General features: G+C 36.2%; 1 protein-coding gene across 1 annotated transcript in view; it reads right to left on the bottom strand.

The window, feature by feature from the left end:
• The window catches only part of LOC125238328 (homeotic protein empty spiracles-like), a 55,815-nt gene that overhangs the window by 2,085 nt on the left and 30,827 nt on the right, over positions 1–22,903 (bottom strand). Inside the window, exon 2 of the mRNA XM_048145632.1 lies at positions 20,414–20,586. Within this exon, the coding sequence (XP_048001589.1) occupies positions 20,414–20,586 (173 nt within the window). The remainder of the gene's footprint in view (positions 1–20,413; positions 20,587–22,903) is intronic.

The following is a 22,903-nucleotide window of genomic DNA, read 5'->3' as shown; positions in this document are numbered from 1 at the left end:
GTGGTGAAAAGTAATAAAAATAATAACACGAAATTTCCGTGCAAATACAATAGAGGGGTACAATACAGTAGTAGTTATTTATTTGAAACGATTTTATCGAAGGGGTTAAAGAGCTTCTACACCATTACTTCCGTGACATCGTAGCCATTTATAACAGCATTGTCTGGGACATCCCTAATCATATTTCATCGCTATTCAAAGAAAATCCGAAACGAGGGAGAATGGATTTCCCGCGTAAAAATCGTCCGCCATTTTGAACGATTTGTCAAGTTTAATGGTGCGAGAAATCTATTCATGGCGCATGGCAGCTTCGTTTCAGATATATACCATAAATGTTTATGTGCATTTTGGTTGTATATAATATATTGTATATTATAGATACCTGAACCTTAGCGACCTATAAATAATTGTCTATTATGTATAAGAAATCTACTCGTAACTATGTACGTCTAAACACAGACAGTGGCAACAAAAGAATGCCTATTGCGTATCTTAAAGAGAATTTGTTTGTTTCTCATTTAGTGATGTTTAAAGCACAATGTGAGTATAAATTTTAACAACTGTTTAAAGAAAAAAGATGTCAGTTTCGTGTTGTAAGTTACCTACAGCAAAATATGTATTTACTGTAGTAATGGATGTTTCTGGGCCATGTTCCTTGCTGTGCGTACATTGTTTTAGCCCCATAAAAGTAAACGGCATTCCATTTAAACAGAAACCAATAACAATCTCGTTCCAAAAATAAAAGAGTAATTTCCGATTATGCTTTATCAGTAAATAATAAGTTTATAACTTGTTCGTAGTAATGTCAGCCGTAACATTTGCACAATTTCACGGCAATCCACGGACAAATTATGTTTTACTGACATTTCGGATTGGTGTACCGACGCCATTGGCTCGGGGGCTAATGGAAATTTTAATAAGTTATTATTATTGCGATATTTTAATGATTTATCGATTCCAGATAAGGGTTATTGGTTTGGAGTTTGTGCGGTTAAAGTTTATGGCTCGTTTGTTTAAGGTTTGAGCGGTGCTCGGTTTTTATGACGGTTTAAACATGGCTACCGAATGCTGACTGGGTTTCTGAATTCTTTTGAACTGTTTAAAGTTTTCATTGCGAAATATAAAAGAAATGCGAATTAAACTGTATTTTTACTAAATTGCAATACTGCATACTAAAAATACAAGAAAATGCTTACTAAAGTAGAAGATTCCAATCATTCCTTATCCATCATAGACATTGACCAAGAACTTTCTAACCACCAGTTAAAAACCTTCACATAAGTTTATAAAGATGAGGCATTACCTACGTACACGTTTTATTACGTAAGTATATGGCATTAAAAAATACTCTGCACTGTATTTGAATGCCTAATGGCATTTGGCCCAATACTTTCCTCTCATTAATTACAAAACAATATTCAAACGAGCCAATACATTACCATAAAATAAACCATAACAAAAGCGATCGTTTTCACACAGGCTTGTCTAAATCAATTACACATTATATAACTCATAACAAAAATGAAACTCTATGGTTACCTCGACTAAAGTGAACCTCATTGATTTACAATAAGGTTGAGGATAGGGCGATGGAGTGACAACGAGGGTAGTCAGAGTCACGGCACATTAGGCGCGTCCACATCAAATATCAATCGCGAGGCAATGACGCGTGCGCGATTGCAGAGTCGCTAACGGGAGTGTAGAAAAATAATGTTAACATAAAATTGTATTTATATTTTACAGTCAATTAAGGAAAAGCAAGTTCTGCAATATATCTTAAAAAGAAAAGAAAATTACATATATGATAAATCAAAATAAATAAACAATTGAGCCTATATGTATAAGTCACACTGGGCCTAGTTATATTTTCGCGCGCTTGTTGCGTTTGTGAATTTGTTTAATCTAAGAGCGTAGGGTATCAAAGAGTAAAAATAATATGCCTAAGATGATGTAAATATAATATATCGTACTATAAATCCGTAAGACAAAATAATCTGGACCAATCGATTGGGGAGATTGTAGCGCGTTAAGAATAAGACCCTACTAATTTAAGCCTCCGCCACACATAAAGCGTTTTGATAGCTTAGGGTTAGCGGAGCGGAATGCGCACTGAATGCGCGCGCATGTGTGGCCGAGCTTAAACATATTATTATATTAGGTACACAAGCTACAAAATATAAATAAATAAATAATAAATTGAAAAACATTAAAACAAGAGAGTAATACCTACACTCGAAAAAGGGGCGTAGTGTCAATTCCTTGCGTTCAATTATGGCCTGTTAATATGTATTATACAACTCTTCGTCTACCCACTTCTTTGTCGCATTTCTTACGACAGCTTTTTACTAACGTTGCCTTAAACACATATAGATATTTTGTGCGTGTGTTTTTGTCTTTATGGTACTTATTGGGAATGCTTTCAAAATGGTTGGTTCTTGTATCTTAGTGTTTGCATGAAAGCGATCGTAAAACTCAAGTTAGGTTCATGTATTTTACTAACAAGCGTAAATGTGTTGTGTACTTACAAATGTCGTTGATGCAAGAGGCATTTAAGGAAAGGCGCTGCCTCTTAATAGGTAGGTACAAAGAAGATAGTATTAGACCTACCAATGTTTGTCAATGCTATTGAAAATACATAAATATGGTGGGTAAATAGTCGACCACTTGTTATTACTTAGTATCTTTAGTGTATTTACGAGTAGAATGAATGTTTACTATTTCGTATAGAATGCGGGTATAATGTCATCTGAAAGCAGAAAACTCATACACTTTGTAATTGATACAAGTAAGTTGCAATATTTTCCTTTCGCCCGCTTATAGCCTTTACCTAGTTCATTTTAAAATTATTTAAGTACTTGTTTATAACATTTTTAAGACAGAAGAAGAAAACATTTTCAGTGTAATAAAATAAAAAATAAAGATGCTGCAAAAATGAAATGGCGAATTTATCAGTGAATTCAGAGATAAAAAAAGGAGACCTAATGATAATTTTAAACAATTTGTTTTATCTTAGTAAAGCAATAGGTACTTTCAGTTTACATGCCTCCACATAGCCATCAGCAACCCCCTAACAGTAAGAGCCCCCAAGGGAAGAGGCGACGGGATCTTACCCCAGACGATTACGATTCTGATGAGATTACGTTATGGTTATGATATTATATTACATTAACGTGACACTTCTAACAAGTAAGTAAGTTAAATATCAGATATTGCTAAATATATATCTAAATCTTTATTTATGACGACCGGTCTGGCTCAGTCGGTAGTGACCCTGCCTGCTGAGCTGCGGTCCTGGGTTCGAATCCCGGTAAGGGCATCTATTTGTGTGATGAGCACAAATATGGATGTTTTCTATGTATATAAATATGTATGCATTTAATATAAAAATAAAATGGTGCATTAAAAAAAAATAAAGGAAAAAAATCAATATCAATTGGTTAAGAGCTAATATGCACGGATTGCAGAAGATGCGGGTTCAAGTCCCGCCAGAATCGTATATTTTTTATATTTTTTCCTGTATAACAAAATGTGGAGATTCGTTAGCAGACGTTGCTTGTTCAAAATTAATTTATGATAGTACATCGTCACTACTTTTAAAAAAGTCTCGTATCTCACGCTGTTCCTCAAAGTTAAAACGCAGTAAGTCTTTGTGCATTCCATACATACTTACTACAATTTTCTTTTCATTGACAGACGAAGATACAAGTTTTTTTTAAAGTAGTGACGACATGTTTCTGAAAGAAAGGTTTTTTCGTATTTTCATTCCAAATGTCACCAAAGAAATACTAAATTAGACGCTAAAAACATGAGATATTGAGATTTATGTTATGTTATTAATTACATCATAACTATATAAGTTATTTAAAGAAACTTTTTGTTTATAAAGGTTTTTAAAAAAGAACATTGTAATATGAAGTACAATAAGTACAAAAAAATTAGAGAGAACAAAAAACAACCCAAGCCTTCATCCCTAACAAGCTGTAAATAACTAAAACATCATCGCATCATTTACCAAAACGACACTGACCCCCAACTAATTTAAACTACCATAAAACAATTATAGCTATTTGATGCAAATTTGCTACCCTCTTATTAGTAGAAAACCTCCACGCATCTGCCGCGCGACTTATCCCCTGTGTGTGCGCTTTTACCTTGTACCTACACAACACAGACACACTTCTCCTATGTGTGCGTGTTCATTGATAGTGTATCTACATAATAAAATACTCACACAGTGAAAGGCTCTCCTAAATAAGTGGCCCGATGTTCTGGTTATAACAACGCAAACAATGAATTTAATGGGAAAAGGGAATCGCAACTCATAACACCCCGCACTGAATAAATAAAGGGTAGCTATTCAAACCCGAAATACGATTAAGTACTTATGTGCTCGATTATACTCCCCTACGGATCACAGAAAGAGACGGGCCATAAAGCTTACTAGAGAGACAAGGACGGCAACACAGAGGGGAGACAAGCAATTAAGTGGCGTGAATTCGGAGCAAAATTTAAACGGAAAGCTATTTATTCGTGTATTACTTTATAGTCGAGCCATTAAGGAGAAAAGGAGATAGGAGAGGGAGATAGCGATATTTGCGACAAATTGGGCGACCCCATTTGCAATTTTTACGGGTAATAGGGGAGAGAGGGGTGAGGTGGAGGGGAGGGTTAATCGGTGTCTTTGTGAGTGTTTGATTAATGTTGAGTTAGGAATTGGTAGTTTAATTTTTTATTTATCTTTTGTGTAGGAATTGATTAAGTGTATTGTACTTGGTTGGTTGAAAATGAAGTTGGTTTTAGAAGATGTTTACGGGCTGAGTTTTTATGTAATCACAGTTATAAATGGTGACGCTGACATTTGCAGAAAGTGAATGATATAATATAACGTTTAATCATTCGTTGTGTGGGAAAAAATATCAATTGTACCAGTAACTGAGAAATCATCAGAGAACTCTTTTTCTAGGGCCATGAGACCTGTTAATTTTAGGGTTCCGTACGATTGTATTGTACCCTAATTATGATCATTTAACTTTAACTTTGACATGTAAAATTTTTAATTTTATGAATAAATGAATATGAATATGAACAAGCTAAAATAAAAGGACATCTTTTTGTGTGACTCTGTTCGTCTCGTATATTGCTAATATTATTGCTAATATTATTTTATGAAACAAAAAAATACTCATTTAGAATTAGGTAAGTAAGTACCCAGTTTTTCTATGTCCCATAACATCAGTTCTATGAAAGTTATAGGTAAAGAAATTTATTTGAATTTAAATTAAAAACTCGAATGAATATCGAAGGAAAACCTGTGAATCATTAGGTACTGTTATACCAAATAGGATGCCGCTCAACATAGACCGTATCTAAGAGACACGGCACTGATTTTCAGGGCACCCAGGATGAACTGTGTCAAAGATGATAATATGAAACGGAAACAAGTGAATGATGAGATGACGGGTGATAGAGAGGTATGGAAGAGAAAAACATGCTGCGCCGACCCCAAATGACTGGGATACGGGCAGGCGAATTATGAATTTAAAGTAAAAACTCCTGGCCCAAAACCAAAGTAAGTACAATGTTTATATCTGAATAGAACATACAAATTTCCACAAACATATCAAAGTTACCCCTTAACACAACATTAACAAAGAGCCGGAAGTGGAAAGCGCGCGTTTACCGCGTTTCCGGTCGCTATCGAGGCCATAAACCAAGTCTGGCTAGATCTAGTCCGGATCTAGATTCGTAAGACATATTGCCCACTAAGTATGGGTTGCGGGAGTTATGGCTAAGACAGTTTAACATGGCGGGAAGATTTCATGTTTTTGTTCACATAACTTGTTCAGTGTTTCACAAAACGTCTGCTTATTCCACAAATCAATCAAATTATTTTTATTTTTCTTGAAATATGGTACAAGTTGGTCAAACAATATTATAAATAAATAACACACACACACATTTCAAATTTCTCTCAAGTCGTACATTGTGCTACCAATTAGGTTATAAGCAGCTGTCAAACTCATAAAAGCACTCAGTACCCGTTACCTCATTAATTACGATACTAAAACTACGTTGCCAAACAACCACACAGCATTATGCGCTCGAAATGACATAATTGATAATCAATAACCACCAATGGCAAGCCATAAGGCACTTCCGGCCGAAACAAAACAATGTACGGTCCATTTCCGGCGGGAAACCGGACGCTCAACAGCATTTCCGGTTCGCGTTTAAAGCCAAGATGGCGGCCTGAAGATTTCTATTGTTTGTGTAAATTGTGGGATTCGGATTTAATTCAGGGGTCCAATTTACTCCAGGGTACAATCTACTCCACTTTCCCTTTTTACTTTTTTTGTGGATATTAAAGTTTTGTTAACACTAACAGAGGAGCTAATAATTATATTTTAACCTTTGCACTATTTAATGGTAAAATTATTTCTATGATGTATTCAATATGGGACAGATGTATCAAGTATTTATTGCCGGAAAGACAAAATACATATTTGTATACTTGTAATATGTAATCGCACAGACACAGTCGGAAAGAAAAAACGTACCGATATTACGTGAATTATACAGATGCTAATATTTAATTTTAAAGCAAAAAAATATGTCTTTTTTAGACATATACATTTTCAAGAATTTCCGTTTCTTATGACATTAATTTGATTAAATTATTTTGACATAACAAAGCTGGTCTGACACTTTGTAGTAAAATTAATTCAAAATTCGCGTGCCCCGGGACCTAAGTCTAAGCTAGATCGATTTGTCACCCCCGATAACCCCCACATATCAAATTTAAGTTGCGTTAAATTCAAAAATTAGGGAATGCTCCATACAAACTTCCACCCCCCATTTAAGGGAAGTGGGGGCTAACCCCCGGAAAAAAGACAAAAACAAAAAAGACAGAGACAAAAAGTAGCCTCCACTCTCCATCCCTTCAACTATCTCCACTTAAAAAATCACGACAATTCGTCGTTCCGTTTTGCGGTCAAAAACGGAAAAACAAACAGACACACACTTTCCCATTTATAATCTTAGTATGGATATACATACAAGAATTGCTCGTTTAAAGGTATTAGAATAGATAATTGTGTAATTTAGTTATTCATAATTATTTGTTGAATTAATTTTCTAATTTTCCGGTACATTAGGAAATCGGACGCCCCTTTTTCGGCAATTCTAATTGTTCCTAATGTATAACTTCCTCAGCAAATGTTTTATTACTTTCCATTAATGAACAATGGGTCAGGGAACTTAATATAATTATTATTACCGTTATGATTAAGTCATGAATTTGTTACAATCGTTTTTAGTACTCGTATTAATACGATTTTTTTTAATTAAAAAAAACCTCTTTAATCGATAGATTTCGGGATGATTTTTCACAACCGCTCTGATTCCAACCATAATCGTATTAGTGCGTTTTCACATTATCCGATCCGATATCCACGGCGCCATCTTGGATTTTTTCTATTGAAATCCTTCCGACATCCGATATCGGATCGGATAATGTGAAAACGGTCTTACAGTAACAATGGCATCAAATTAATTTAATTTAGTATGTGGCAATAATAGTACTTAGTCGGTTTTGCTGGTCTAAATGCCGATGCCACGTGACTTGATAAACCTTTGGCAGGATTGATCCTTAGGACCCAAACATCGATTTAAGAAATAAATAAATATTGTGGGGACACCTAACACAGATCAACCTAGTCCCAAACTAAGCAAAGCTTGTACTATGGATGCTAGGTGACGAATTGACGATATACATCCACTAATATTATGAATGGGAAAGTGTGTGTGTCTGTTTGTTTGTCCGTCTTTTACGGCAAAACGAAGCGACGAATTGGCGTGATTTTTTTAAGTGGAGATAGTTGAAGGGATGAAGAGTTTTGAATGATTCACGGTTATTTTCATTAGACTTATATTGTCCGGGATATAGACCGTGATTACCTTTTTGATTTTTGTCACGGTCTATATCCTGGTCAATATAAGTCTAGGGATGGAGAGTGACATAGGCTACTTTTTGTCTCTTTCTAACGCGAGCGAAGCCGCGGGCAAAAGCTAGTACTTATATAGAAGTGAAGCCACCAAGAATTTTCATGTAAATTATATCGTTTTATAAACTATAAAATTTTTCGTTACGCTATTGAGTAACGTAATTTAAAACGTCGAAACGTCATGTCATAGTAGAGGTTGTGAACTATATAATACTGCAGGTAAGCGTATGATATCTGTCGGTGACATGAAAGCCTTTAGCGTGAGACATCGCTCGAACAGCTCCCACCATTCCTCTTCTCTCCGGGAACCCCGGGGTGATGTCATTATTAGGGTTGCCAATCGGCACTGATTGTTATACGATTATATGAATAATATATAGAGTAGGTATGTGTGAAAGAAAAGACAATTTTCGACTGTAGTATAGTATCGTTTCGTTCGGAACACACTGTGTCATTCTTATAAAAAACGTACGCCTTACATTTTTGTAAATAATGAAGAATGGTCAGGGTGGTTGTGGAACTATTTAATATAAATAATTACCCCATTAGAGAGTTTTGCATCGTTGGGTGAATTTATTCAATATTACATGCCTATCTTTTAACTGCAATTAGTTATTATTCTGTGGTAAAAAGGAGCCAGCAAATTTTGGTATAATTTGAAAGAAACAGAATTGTATAAGATATGACGTACTAGTTATTAATTTAACTCAAAATGTCTGACACAAACTGTGTGACAACCCTATACCTACCCCCGCGGTGACATCAAAATCACGAGGGTTGTGCTAATACCCGCCCCCCGCGCCATCACGCGACTATCAACTCTGTATCCATCTCCTAAAGTCTGCATTCCCATAGATAAATCGGTAGAGTAATAGGGGTGTCACCAGCAAGCGATAATAAGTGTTATGTCGATGAGTTAAGGGTAGTTTGTGAATGGGAGCGTCGTGGCGTCAACGGCGCATGCGTGAAGGGGGACTCGGTATGACATAATCCGTTGCTGGTTTGTTTTGATTCGACATTGTCACGTCATAATTTAGTGAGGCTACCACGGGTGTTAAATATGGTACTCGATATCGTAAACGGCATGGAAAACGTTTATATTTTGGTTCTAGTGAGTAGGTAACTAACCGTTTGAAGGCGCTGTTCACATTCTCCGTGCAATGAATGTCGTATTAACATTACGATACAGCGAGAAAATGTCGACAGCATCCCTGTTGCAACGCCTCAAGGGCTTATTTTAATTTTAAGCTAGCTGCCCACATATAGAGCGTATAGTGTACCCATCTTAAAGTAACATAGTTCTGGTGTCTCGGTGTCCATGGGCAGCAGTGATCACTTGTCCATCCGGCGCCCTGTCTGCTCGTTTGCCTCTCATCACCATATTAAAAGCTATTGTTTTATGCACGATGTTAGTTTATATATGTAATTTCGTACATGATAATAAACTATCTTTGTTTGCAATGATGGTTTTATAATAACACTTGATCTTTATTTTGATTTTATCTGAGAGTTCCTATCATTGGCTCTGTATTATTATTATTATTTAAAAGTCATATGATCTTTTTTATTACTGTATTGAACTACTTATACCGTTGATTGCAATAGAATAACCATTGTACTTTTTTTTCTATTCTGCTTAAAACTGTTAGCATTCCTTATAAAATGAATGTGTATGTATTTTTAAAACAATAATTACCTATAATGTCAACGCAACGTCTAATTTATTTACATTACTTATTCCCCACATAATTGGCAGGATATTACTGCATAATATGCAGCAATTGACATGATTACACACAGGTATTCAATAGCTTAGCTCTCTATTATGGGCATGGAATAAAAATCGCATTTGCTTTGACAGCAGTCGTTATTTTTGTCTAGGATGTAGAAAGTAAGCTTAGACAGGAAACAGTATTTTAAATTGACATAAATATATGTAGTATGTTTTTTTATGTCATTGTAAATGAATACTTTTTTTCAATGCCCAAAGTAGTCCATTTACAGTAACTTAATAGGTTTTTTTACATGTATAAGTATAAGGTTTTTATTATCGCATTCAGTTACTGTCATCAAGGATAATTTATATAGGATTTACAGTCTCCATATAAGAATCGTACCTCATTTTGTTAGCGCCACCTATTAAATAGGTACCTACACTGTACACTGATGATGCCTACAAAATTATTGTTTTCAAAATGTGTATTGACGTGATGCCATGGTATTAAAATAAAGAAGCATGTCATTGTTCTATATAATATATATTGTGCAAATATTTCGATAAAATATGATTTTGGACACTTCCAGGCTGTACATTTCAGGGATACGCTTTTTTGTATGGCCTTTGTCTGCCCCGTATTATAATTATGGTATTTGCTGGACATACATAATTATACATGTATTAAAACATCAGTTAAATTAAACAATGATAAAAACAATGACATTGATAGTGCTTATAGTTTTTGTAAGTATGTGACTAATTAATTTAGTCCATATATGTGAAATTGTGTATAAAGAGAAAAAAATAGTTTTCAATATGAGTTCGTAAGGGTAGTATTATAGTTTAAAAAAAACGTTATTGTCATCGCCATAAGTCTTCCACTTAGGTACGTTGAAATGTGTACTATCATTAGCGCATATGACTGCATGTATAATTGTATGTCCTTTATTAACACAGAATAAGGTGTTTTATAGTAGTTATAAACAAGCACGACCGTGGCCGTCTCGGACTATAATTCTGATATTGAAAACAGTAATGTAATATATTGTGTGTGTGATGTACCACAAACGAGAGAACCTACCGCAGTACGACGCCTTACAGAAAAGATGCCAGCATGTTCGTCAATTTAGACAAACGTTTCATTATCTTCTGGTGGTACTTATGTGTAACACTAACAAATAAAGTTTAAACACAAAACGACCTAGCCTCAATAAATGTTGTTACTATGTCTAGTCTGTTATTTTTGGGTAGTTAAACAAATGTAAACAAAATCTACCCTCAAAGGCTCCTTGTGCCAGTGCGTGCCGACCAAATATGATTACAGACACTATAGATAGGTCACTCAGTGATAGAACCGCTTGGTTTTTGTAGTTGGTTAGTTAACCGAGAAATTTAATTATGTAACTGAGCATTTTCAGAATTTGTGTCCCCCCAATTAGCAAAAGTTGTTAACAAAAATTAACTCGCTGTCAGTTTTGTGAAGACTGACGACAATTAAGCATAAAATCTGTCTAAAAATTTACTTTTTTCACATTTTGAATGTAGATTAACGCTTAAAGTTTATGTAATTAATACAAAAACAATATTTTTATTGAAATTGTATGCTTAATTATCGTCACGAAAGTAACAGTGAGTTTGAAATTTTGATAACCACTTTCGCTAATTGGGGGTCCCAAATTCTGAAAATACCCAACTACCCAATAATTTACAAATTATATTGTTAACGTTCTTTTAAATAACTACAATACAGAATACAGAGTAAAGAAGAGCGTTCATCAAGCGTTTGAAGGTTCAGTTAATAAACTGTCTCTACAATTTTCTCTGCGCTATTTTACTATATTTTATAAGACGTACGTTTGTAATTTCTGCCGATTAAGTAAACTGCCAGCTGCCGCCATTAGCCCTTGTTTACGTTAATAATTCGATTATTGCAAGTTTTTAATCGATTATATTCGATTATTCGCTTTTTAATCGACGCCGGAAGATTGTTTTTTTAAAGAACAAGGTAATTTCCTGTAGTTAGTGTAGGATAACAGTTGTATGTTACTATGAAAATGATATTTAATGTATCCTGTTTCTGATGAATACTTGGCATTTTGTTGGCAGCTCTGACTAAAATTCATTGAAGAACTATCAGCGTAAAGGTTAAAAATAATACTACTTAGTTATACCTGATCTGTCTCTTTTAAAAAGCATCCTGCCGGTCTATCATGCTTCCAATTTTATCACTTATCCACGCGGATAAGACAACTGTCACTCTCACACTGACATACTTGCCAAAGCGTGACGGATGCTTTATCCACGTGGATAAGTGATAAAATTAGAAGCATGATACGCCGGCAGGTCAGCAACACTGAATACCCTAATTATCTAAGTTTTATTTTATTTACACCTTATTTTACAGGAAAATGGGCAAAACGTATTCATAATTTATGGCATTTTTCCTTAGAGGGCCCTTTCAGACAGATTTAGAATAATAACATCAACTATTTGTAAGTGCGATAGGGACGGCCTGATATTTTATCGTCTATCGCGCGACCATGCTTCCCATGCAGCAATGTTAACATAGCTACAATTACAATTTTCTTTCTAAATTTCTTTTCTTTCTTTTGTATGGAAGTATGTTGTACTTTGCAAGACCGCGATGCACTGAAATATTACTTCCTCACATTACACATTTATTTCATATTATGAATGAAACGTAAAACACAAACGATTCTGAGTAAGATGAGATGACCCCAAAAAGTCAAAATATGGAAGACAAAAAGTGTCATGTACATTTTTTGTACCTATACCTAGATCCATACTAATATTATGAATGGGAAAGTGTGTGTGTCTGTTTGTTTGTCTTGTCCGTCCTTCACAGCAAAACGGATCGACGAATTGTAAGTGGAGATAGTTGATGGGGTGGAGAGCAACATAGGCTACTTTTTGTCTCTTTCTAACGCGAGCGAAGCCGCGGGCAAAAGCTTACCTATAATTTATTGAATAACGATAAATAATTTGGCATCTTGGCTTGTTAGAAGTACATATAAGGTGTGATTGTATAGAAACAAAATGGAAGTAGTGGCGTGGCTAATGAAGGTAGTTGCAAAAGATTAGCATCAGAAAGTCGGGCGCGGCCCATTAGCGGCGATTCCGCAGATCCGCACATTAGCGCTGTAATACACTCGTGCGCAGCACACAGCACAGCACATACAGCAGGCGAGGAGTGCTTACTATCATTAAACCCCGACGCAAAAATAACGGGGTGTTATGTCTGTCTGTCTTCTGTCTGTCTGTGTGCCTGTCTTGTCTGTGGCATCGTAGCTTTCGAACGGATAAACCAACTTACTTTTTTTGTTATAGGCTGAATTACTCGGGTAGTTCGACTTAAAAAACCGATTAAAAAAAAAAGTTGTATAGTCGTTATTTCCATTCTACCTTATGAGGCCGGTCTTATAGTTTGTGCTGAATTTTTAATCCTTTAATGTAACGTATTCCATAAGTTATTATGTAATGTATTCCATTTAGTGAACGACTAAATAGGCGGGTCCACACAGAGTGAGGCACGTCGCAAGGCAAACGGCTCACTGCATTTCACATTTGTGTTTCCTTTCAACCTCTTTAGTTGCTAAGAGTGGCACTAAAAACTTAAGAAGTTTCATGTGGTAAAATTAGTACATATATGAGTTTAAGTGTGTATGTAGGTATATAGGTATGTAGGTAGGTGTAGGTATATGAATCTGCATACCCACTGCGCCTGTGTCCACTGCCCATCCGTCATAAAAACGCGCATGTTCGTTGCATGAGGCGGCCAATTTTGCGCCAACGCTCTATTGTTTTATTAATGAGCATTCCTCCGCAAAAACAAAAACAAGTCTATTAATCCATTCTCTTAATTCTTTTAATGTGGTGATAACGGCGAAATGATAGGTATTTTATCATTATCCCATTTATTTGGGGTCGGCGCAGCGTGTCTTTGTCTTCATCATTGCTTCTTTGCTTTCGTAAAGTACAAGATTTTTTTCTCTTTTTCTACAAAAAAAAATATGTACAGTACAGACACAGATTCTTATATCTGGGGCCCATTTCTCGAAGCTAATACAGGTTACAATTTACTAGCGGTTGTCAATGTCTAATATGACAAGTTAAAGAGCTTGTAACTTATAATTTTGAGAAATGGGCCCCAGTAATACCCTTACCCCCTTTTTCATAAACGTACTCTAAAGTTATCAAGCCGATAAAGTTCCTTTGTCCTTTTCTATCACACCAATACGTCGGAAAGAAACAAACGAACTTTATCGGCTTGATAACTTTAGAGTACTTTTATGAATAAGGGGGTTAGTATACAGTATGTGTAAATCCTGCTGGTTTAAAACAAATGAAACTGTAATTACTACACAATAATTAAGACTAGGTTAATTAATTCAGATTTATTCGTTTTGCAATATTCATGTTTGTAATTGATTCATCCTCATCCGCAAATATATTCATTTTAATGCCGTAATAAGACACCTTATTTAGGTGTTAATGTTTATACTATATGTAAGGTTATTTCTGTTAGATATTATTAATTTACGTTCGTATTTATAAATATTAACATCTGGACCCGGATAACCATTGCAATAGGAAGAAATAATGTATACTATGTATTTATTTATTTAAACTTTATTGCACAGTAAAAAATGTACAAAAGGCGAACTTAATGCCAGAAGGCATTCTCTACCAGCTAACCTTTGGGCCAAACAGAGATCTATAAGAGCTATTTACATTATTTATGAGTTCGATGGAACATATTTGATTAGCATTTGAATAAATAAATATGTATAATAATATTTCATTCAATATTTGATTTGAAACGTTGACATTTGAAAGCAAGTAATTAGTAGTAGATAGTATGTGACTGTTGAAGCTGACCCTGTCTATATATGTAATATCTAGTAGGTAAACTTGTGTTAAACTGTCATAAAATTGTATCTCATCTTTGCCTACATGAACGATGATTTCTGAACGATACCAAATTGTATACACAATTTGTTGTTCTAAAAGCCGGGGGTCCATACGGAGCAAAGCATGTCGCGAGGCAATTTCCTCGCGCGGCAAACGTGCTATGTAGACATGCCTCGACCGAAACAGTGTGTGCTTGCTTGGCCGAGCAACCTGCCTCGGTCGAGGCACGTCTACATTAGTACATTGCCTCTATGTTCCTCACTCTGTGTGGACTGCTAATCGCATAGTAGGTAATCTACGATTAAACTCCGTATAGTGTATAATCAAGGACGATATATACCGGGACTGACAAAGCCCATACAAAAAAGTGTACCCCTGAAATGTATGGGCCTTTTAGGTATAAAACTAGATGACGCTGTTTCGCAGCCTGGAAGTGGCAAAAATCATATTTGCTCCAAATATATTTGGGTGTTTTTTTAACAACATAATATGACATATTTCTTTATTTTAATATCTGATATCACGTCAATAAACATAAAAAAAAAATTGCAGGCATCATCAGTGTAGTTATGATAGAATTTAATAGGTGGCGCTAATAAATTGAGGTACGATTTTTAGAATGAAGATTGCCAATCATCCTATATTAAATCATCCTTGGTATAATGTGACAGGACTAACACAGCTGTCACTCGTCTATTGCACTGCGTCAGTGGTGCGCGAAGTACTTCATGTCGTAACTATAACAGGAAAAAACGCGTATAGAGGGCGCGGTTGGTAATTAATGTGTCCGTTTGTGGGTGTAATCCATACTAATATTATAAATGGGAAAGCGTGTATGTCTGTTTGATTGTGATTGTCTTTCACAGCAAAACGGAGCGACGAATTGAAGTCATTTTTAAGAGGAGATAGTTGAAGGGATGGAGAGTGACATAGGCTACTTTTTGTCTCTTTCTAATCCCCCACTTCCCTAAAATAGGGGGTTAAAGTTTGTATGGAGCATTCCGTAACTTTCGAATTTAACGTCAAATTCCATATAAAATGGTGGGTTCAACTCGGGCTAACCCTCCATGTTCGGTTGTGCACGCGACCCTAACGCCGTGTCTTGCGTGGGCGACCGTCGCCGTCGCGTCTCATACTTCCATATCGATAAGGTTTGATTTCGTATGCGTCGCATCGCCGTCGCGCGACCATCGCGCGACCGTCGCCCACGCAAGTCACGGCGTAACACAGGCGTGACTGGCGTGAAATTACCTTCTGGAGCTAACAAATGTTTCAATTGGCCTGAGTCAATCAGTGTACATAAATAATTAAATATTATTGAATGTACATTTTTACATTTCAGTCAAGTCATCAGTAGTATAGTATCCCTGATTGCTACACAGGAGATGGTATAATAAGGGCATTTATACGTGTATTTATTACTACAATAAATAAAATCCATCTTCAACTATTAGCAATGGGCGTTGGCTGGTTATTAACGCGCTAATCGCTAACCTTGCTTCGATTTCTCCTTGTCGAGTGTGAATTTATTGAATCGGAAGTCATAATGCTTGGTTGTACGCGAGTCGAGGGCTCGTGCACGCCAGTGTACCACGAGTTTACGTTACTTGATAGAAAAATAATGCAGTATTTGGTTCTAAAATTTCTAAATATAGTACAAAGTGTATAGTGAAGTATGGCGGGAGTGTGGATCAGATATTTATGATCAAATGGAGGGAAGAAGAGGCCTATCAGTGGGAGACTTTTATACGCTTTTAATGAATAAATGGCATTGCCATTTTCCCTCGTGTGGCGATGGGTTAAGAATTTCCTCACCCTTTTTCCTCCCATGGCTGTTATAGAAATCGATTGTGGGATATGGGTTCAATTTTGATTTGGGCTAGCAACCTGTCACTACAATATGGCAATTTCGTTATCTTCATTGCAAAGAGTGGCAGTGGCACTGAAACTTTATCAAATTCATGTGCTCTGTCTGCTTGTTTTGGGAATACAGACGTGGGTTAAATACATAGGTATGTATGATTGTATGTATGTATGTATTCGCTGTAGCTCTGCAAGTGATAGAGATACAGGTGCGCAACGCAAGTGTACTCGTATCGTATCAGCGGCGTTAATTGCCCGAGGATGGTAAAAATGATTTAATTACACCTCATTAGCGTAACGTTCGCAGCGCATGCGCACATTATTCTGCTTTATTCACCGCTGAAAATCAATCTGTGAGCCTATGAATAGAAATTAATACGTGTATATGTGAAGTATGTTCATTAATTTCATTATTATTTGAATAACTCAGCATATTTAAGCGTATTTTGTATTTACTTAGTTTATATTAAATTTAATTTTGGGGAGACATCATACCAAAGCTAGTCTAGGTATCAAAAGACCACAAATATTTACAAAACATGAGATTGTCGATTAAATAGGTACATAAAAAACATCCATAACTCAGGTACACCTAATTTAAAACTTTACTAGGATTCAAACCTGGGTCATCCATATCATAGACTGTCGACCAAGGCTATAGAAGAATGTTTATATAAAATGCGTATTTTTCTGCACACTGTACAATAATGAGCTCTTGAGCCAATCGGGTGTGGCTCTCGCGCCCTGGTTGCGCGCTGTCCACTTTTTTAAAGGAACTGGCAAACCGATGTTTGTGTTTTTCGTACAAAATATTTTTTACAAAGATGATATTTGGGTTTTTTGTTATGTCTTTGCGTAGGCTTTAATGTTTTCTTTTTCTATTTTTTTTAGTATTTTGTGTCTATTTTATTTTGTTTTGTTTTGTGGTTGAATAAATAATGTACTTGTCTATTTTTTAAGCTATTAACTAGAGTGCCATATATGTCCACTGAACACGTGTACCATATGTGGCCCTCAGCATCCATGGATGTGACACAAAATGTAGTTATTTTGTTGAAAATAAAATCCGCCATAATCGGTAAGTAATTTGCTAAATTAAACTACCCGTGGCTACTACTCGTACAACTAAAATTATAAGTAAATGGCAGTTAACTACTGAAAAACAATATTTATTATAACCAGCAAAATTACTTGAGAAATGCCTGCATGTAAAAGGTTGTAACTTGTAAATTATAATAAATTATATCAATATTATTTAGCTTATTACGGCGAGCTGCGCGGGGCACTAATTGGTCCACATTTGCTATAATTATACATTATTATGTGATTATGGCAATTTCCCCTAGCTTGACTTCGGGCTGTGTTGCGCATTTTCAAGTCAAATAAAGGATAATTGCAATAAGTATATGTAAAAATGTTAGGGTATTGGCGATTTTTATGAATAAATCGTAAATATTGAAACGCCGAATAAAGTTCAAACATTTACCTATATTATTTAGGTTGTTCTATCTTTGGTTTAGGTTCGTGATCGTTTATATGTACTAGTCGTAATTTATTTATGCTACGGCGGTGGTAAATAAGCACACCACCCGCATGTCGGTAAAAAGCATCGGTAGCTTATGGACGCCTACAACTCCAGAGTTTGTTTTTTTTTTACTTACTCATATTATAAAGAAAATTACAAAAACCTTAAGAACTAAGATGCGCCACAGAAACTTGTAAGAAGTTTATACGTGATGTCGTAAAGTAAATCATTTTTTTTTTTGTGACGTATCCATCCGTTTCCAACGAGTTTATTGTGCCTGTGAAAATGTCAAAAGTAGCATAAATAAAGAGCAGACTAAACAATGGGCTGGCTATAATAATGCAGGGTAAGTAGATCGACTGATACTAAGGCAATTACTCATTACTATATCTACGGCAATTCTTATGAAGGCATAATGAGGAGCTTCTTGCCTTCTACCACGATATTTCGAAATGCAACTCGATAGCGTAAGCGTCACGGAAAATCATCATCATCGTCATCCTCCTTGCGTTATCCCGGCATTTGCCACGGCTCATGGAAGCCTGGGGTCCCTTTGACAACTAATCCTAAGGTCTGGAGTAGACACTAGTTAGTAGTTATCGTTGTTCCAAAATTAGACTAAATTGTACCAGTTCTTCTTTAGTCGTATCTATCTAGCAGCGTATGCACACCTAATAACGGCTAAGTACACCAAAACTACAGAAAAAACAGATTCCTTCAAAAACAATAAAATAAACGTGACGCGTATTTTTTGTGCTCATTATGCATGAGATTAACTTATCCATGTGAGTCTATTAAACAACAGTTGGAAATAGAACATCGATGCACCTGGTCATAATTATTTATTTTTTATTCACTACAAATAAGGGGTTAGTTATGTGATAAAACCGTAATATCGATTAAATCGATTTATTGCTAACTATTATTTCATTACCAATACGGTGTGTCAATTATTATAATTATCAATTTACTCAAAGAATGTGCTAAAATGCATACTAGCGAATACTAAACTATCTATAAAAGATCTAAATATGTAGATATAAGCTTTACGATACGTGTCCGTGGAAGACATTTAATTTAAAATCAATTGCCATGAAATCACCTATTCTAGTTAATATAAATAAAATATTGCACACGTTTTGGGCGAGCTCTCTAGTAGACCACGTCTTCGCCTCGGCTAGTCTGTCTTTAGTAAACCCATTTACTTATAGTGAAAAAAAAATAAAAACTACGAATATCCGTTAAATTTAATTAAGTAGGATTTGCTAGCCTAGCATGCAATGAAATAATCTTAGTGAACTTGGATGATGTCATTCAATAGCGGTAATGTTACTCGATGCGTGAAACATAAACTAATAAATAAACTAAGGATTTAAAACGTGTTCATAATAAAACCGTCTACTCGTGGCTACTTTAGTTTTTGTCTCTTCAGACTCTTCTCTGTCTTCCATACTTCCGATTATAAATATTTACCTAAAATTGAAATATGCCAAGATATCAAACACAGGGTAGGTACAGTGAGTTGCGAAATAGCATTGAGAATTTATGAATGAATTCATTGATACATTCGCCTTGAATTTTTGCAGCTCACTGTACGAATACCAACCTGAGTGGTTTACCACAACTTGTGATTACCACTGTAAGGGCCTTTTCACATTATCCCGATCCGATATAAGCTCGTGTCGTCTCCTTTCAACTGCCACTACGTGATTCTTCTTAAAGTCACAAGGAGTTATGACGGTTTAAGGGGCGGTTGCATCAAACCGTCTGTCACCTAAAGCGTTCGTTAAATTTTATTGTATGGGAAGTTCCATAGACATCTGCAGCGTGACGATGATGTGTCTGTCAAATGTGGTTGATGCAACTGGCCCTAAGTTTACATTTTACTGTCGCTAGAAGCTGAACGATTGTGTTAACCGTTTCCTTTCAGCTCTTACAACCTAATGACCCTTGAGTGTGAGTTCAGCGCCAGGTGGTTTTTTTACGAGTTGTCCTTTTAGAAAGTGTTTAGATACATTCTTATTTGAGCATTGGTGAGGGTTTGAAGTCTAAGTTTACTTATCTAGCGGTCTTATCGCTAAAGAGCGATTTATAATGGTTGTCCTAGAAAGCATTTTATAGTTTCAGAAGTTATGATGCGTGTCTGGGAAGACCAATTGACTGGTGGCCGCCCGGCGGGTAGGCCCAGATACCGCTGGGAAGACAGTGTGATGGCGGATCTGTGTCAGCTACAAGCCGATGATTGGCCGGAAGCTGCGCAGGATCGGGATAGGTGGATGACGTTCTCGTTTTGGAGGCCAAGATTCTCTTTGGATCGCAGAGCCATATTAGTTAGTTAGAAGTTGTGATGGACTCATAAGTTGTTCAACATACCTGTGTCTCTGTAAGGCTAAGCGCCTGCGCCAGCTGTTTCCTCTCGGCCCCCACCACGTAGTGGTTCTTCTCGAAGGCATGTTCGAGTTTGAGGAGCTGTGAGGGGCTGAAGGCTGTTCTGATGCGTTTCGGTTTACGGAAGGGCTGCAGGAGGAAGCCGGGGATGTCTGGGCCTGGGGACAATAAGTAAATAGTTAATAAATCATGAATAATAAAAATTTATGAAGCTTGCAATTTCAGAGCGCGTTGTCGACCCTTTCAAAATAAAAGTTTCCAAACTGCTTTTTTTAACGCTATACTGTAAACCCTCGCGAATACCAGCAATTTAAACTCAACAAGGTAAAAGGAAACTAACAGACGCGTTGTTCTTCCTTTGATGAGAGAATTCAGTAACTTAAAGTTCCTCTCATGTACTCTAAGGTTAGCTGGAAGAGATCCCTTATAGAGATAAATTCGCCTCTGTGCCTCTATTCCTGTCAATTTTATATAAAACTGTTCACAATAAAGTTACTAAGGATATACCTACTTTGTTTTGTAATAATAAATAAATAATAATATTTCGGAGTCTGCCCAATAGATTCGGTCCTCAATCCCGCACACTGATAATACAATCTTTACAAAAATTTCGTTAGCGCGTTGTAGAAAACTACACTCTCTGCACAACGCCATCTACCATGACATTTGGTAAACCATTTTCTAAGAAATGCAACATGTTTAGCTGCAAATAGCTTGAGATATATGACCAAATGAAATACTTCATTAAGGCAATCAGTGTATTACAAACTGAGGGCGTGCCGACGCTGGTATTAGTAAACGTTGGTTAAAACATGACTTGCTAAAATTAATGGAGTATTTAGCAACAGTTAAGTTAGCTCTTAGTCTGAACTCTACGGCTATTATCATGTCAGAACTTTTTAGGGCCTAAATAATCGTATTACATATATATGTATGTATATGAAAACTTACCTAGGTGGGCGTTTTTCAAAATAAATCTCGAATATCGAATTTCACAAAATCTGCGGGCCGATTTTTGAGTCTCACGCGTTCGAATTCAGAAAATTGACACTGAAAATAATAAGCAAGTCACCGTTTTCAACCGGTATTTTAGTGACAAAATCCCGTATGCGAGATTCAAAAATCGCCCTCCTGGACGTGTTTGGGCTCATTCTCCTCAGAATCACGAGCTGATTCGATCCCGACGATAAAAAAATGTGTGTGTTACATATTCCACAGGTACTGAAATGTAAGAAGAGCCAGTGTCTAATAATATTTTTTTTTATACCACGTCGGTGGCAAACAGGTATACGGCCCGCCTGATGGAAAACGGTCACCGTAACCTATGGACGCCTGCAACTCAAGGGGTGTCACGTGCGCATTGCCGACCCATTAGAAACTAGTAATATTTAGTAGAACCGAAATAACAGAGATAAATATCAATGTGTGATAAATACGGTTGTCGACTATACGTACAGTAAGCAATGATAAAATTCTATATATATTTATATTTCGTACAATTTTCAAACTCGATAACCAAAGTTTAGCATAATTTCGGACATCCTTTTGCCATATAAGTTAAACAAACAGCTGCAAATACAAAGTATAAAACAAAAGTCTACACAAAAGTATACATAACCCTAAAGGTGGTTACAAGGCCCTAAAGGGTCCGAAATACTTTCAAATTAGTCCCAACAAAAGCTAAAATTCCACGAATGCAAATTTCTGCTGAACGCCAGTGGCATTCGGCTCTTGAAAAAATAATTTTGATCTGATATTAGTCCAAGCAGGTTTATCTAACAAACACTGTTGTTGCTTTGCATACCTCATTCGATACGCCTAGACATCGCTAGACAAATCATCAAACGATTATATCTTCAACGATTTGGCTGGGGAGGGGGGAGATTTTTAGATCAGCTGCCAACATTCATATCGCGTCAATTCAATATCTTATTCTCGAAATTCGAAAGTCGCAGCATCGTTAACGCAAACTTTGTGCCGATTGCAGGCATTAAGGAAAGCAATCATTTACGGCCCGGCCGGCAATTATACGCCATTAAATGTCATCACAATATCATATCTTAATACATGTAAATTTAATAAAACACACTCAACTATCTTAAACCTCAATACAAAGTTATAGAGTTGAGTTTTCAACGGGGTATTGTAGACTTGTGTGGGCTATAGTTTGTATGCGTTCCGCGTGATGTGACCTCGTAGCGACGTCCTGACATTTTAACTAATGACATTATAATTGTACACACGACCAACATAACGAGGTATTTCTTTCTACACCTTCTTAAGTTAAGAGTCGTTTGAACAGTGTTATAATGAAAGATATGTTTGCATTTTAAGGGTCTCCTACATCTATCAAAGTTGAATTGGAATTAGTCGACAAAAAACAAAGATCAGGCATTTACCGATTTAGCGGTACCGCGGCGAGTGTAATGGGCGCCTTTGCACCAGGGGTTGCGCGGGGAGGTCTCTACCAGTAGG

The sequence above is a fragment of the Leguminivora glycinivorella genome, chromosome 23 (genome assembly GCF_023078275.1).
Source record: "Leguminivora glycinivorella isolate SPB_JAAS2020 chromosome 23, LegGlyc_1.1, whole genome shotgun sequence".
Taxonomy (NCBI): domain Eukaryota; kingdom Metazoa; phylum Arthropoda; class Insecta; order Lepidoptera; family Tortricidae; genus Leguminivora; species Leguminivora glycinivorella.
This window is presented reverse-complemented; position numbering and strand designations above follow the sequence as displayed.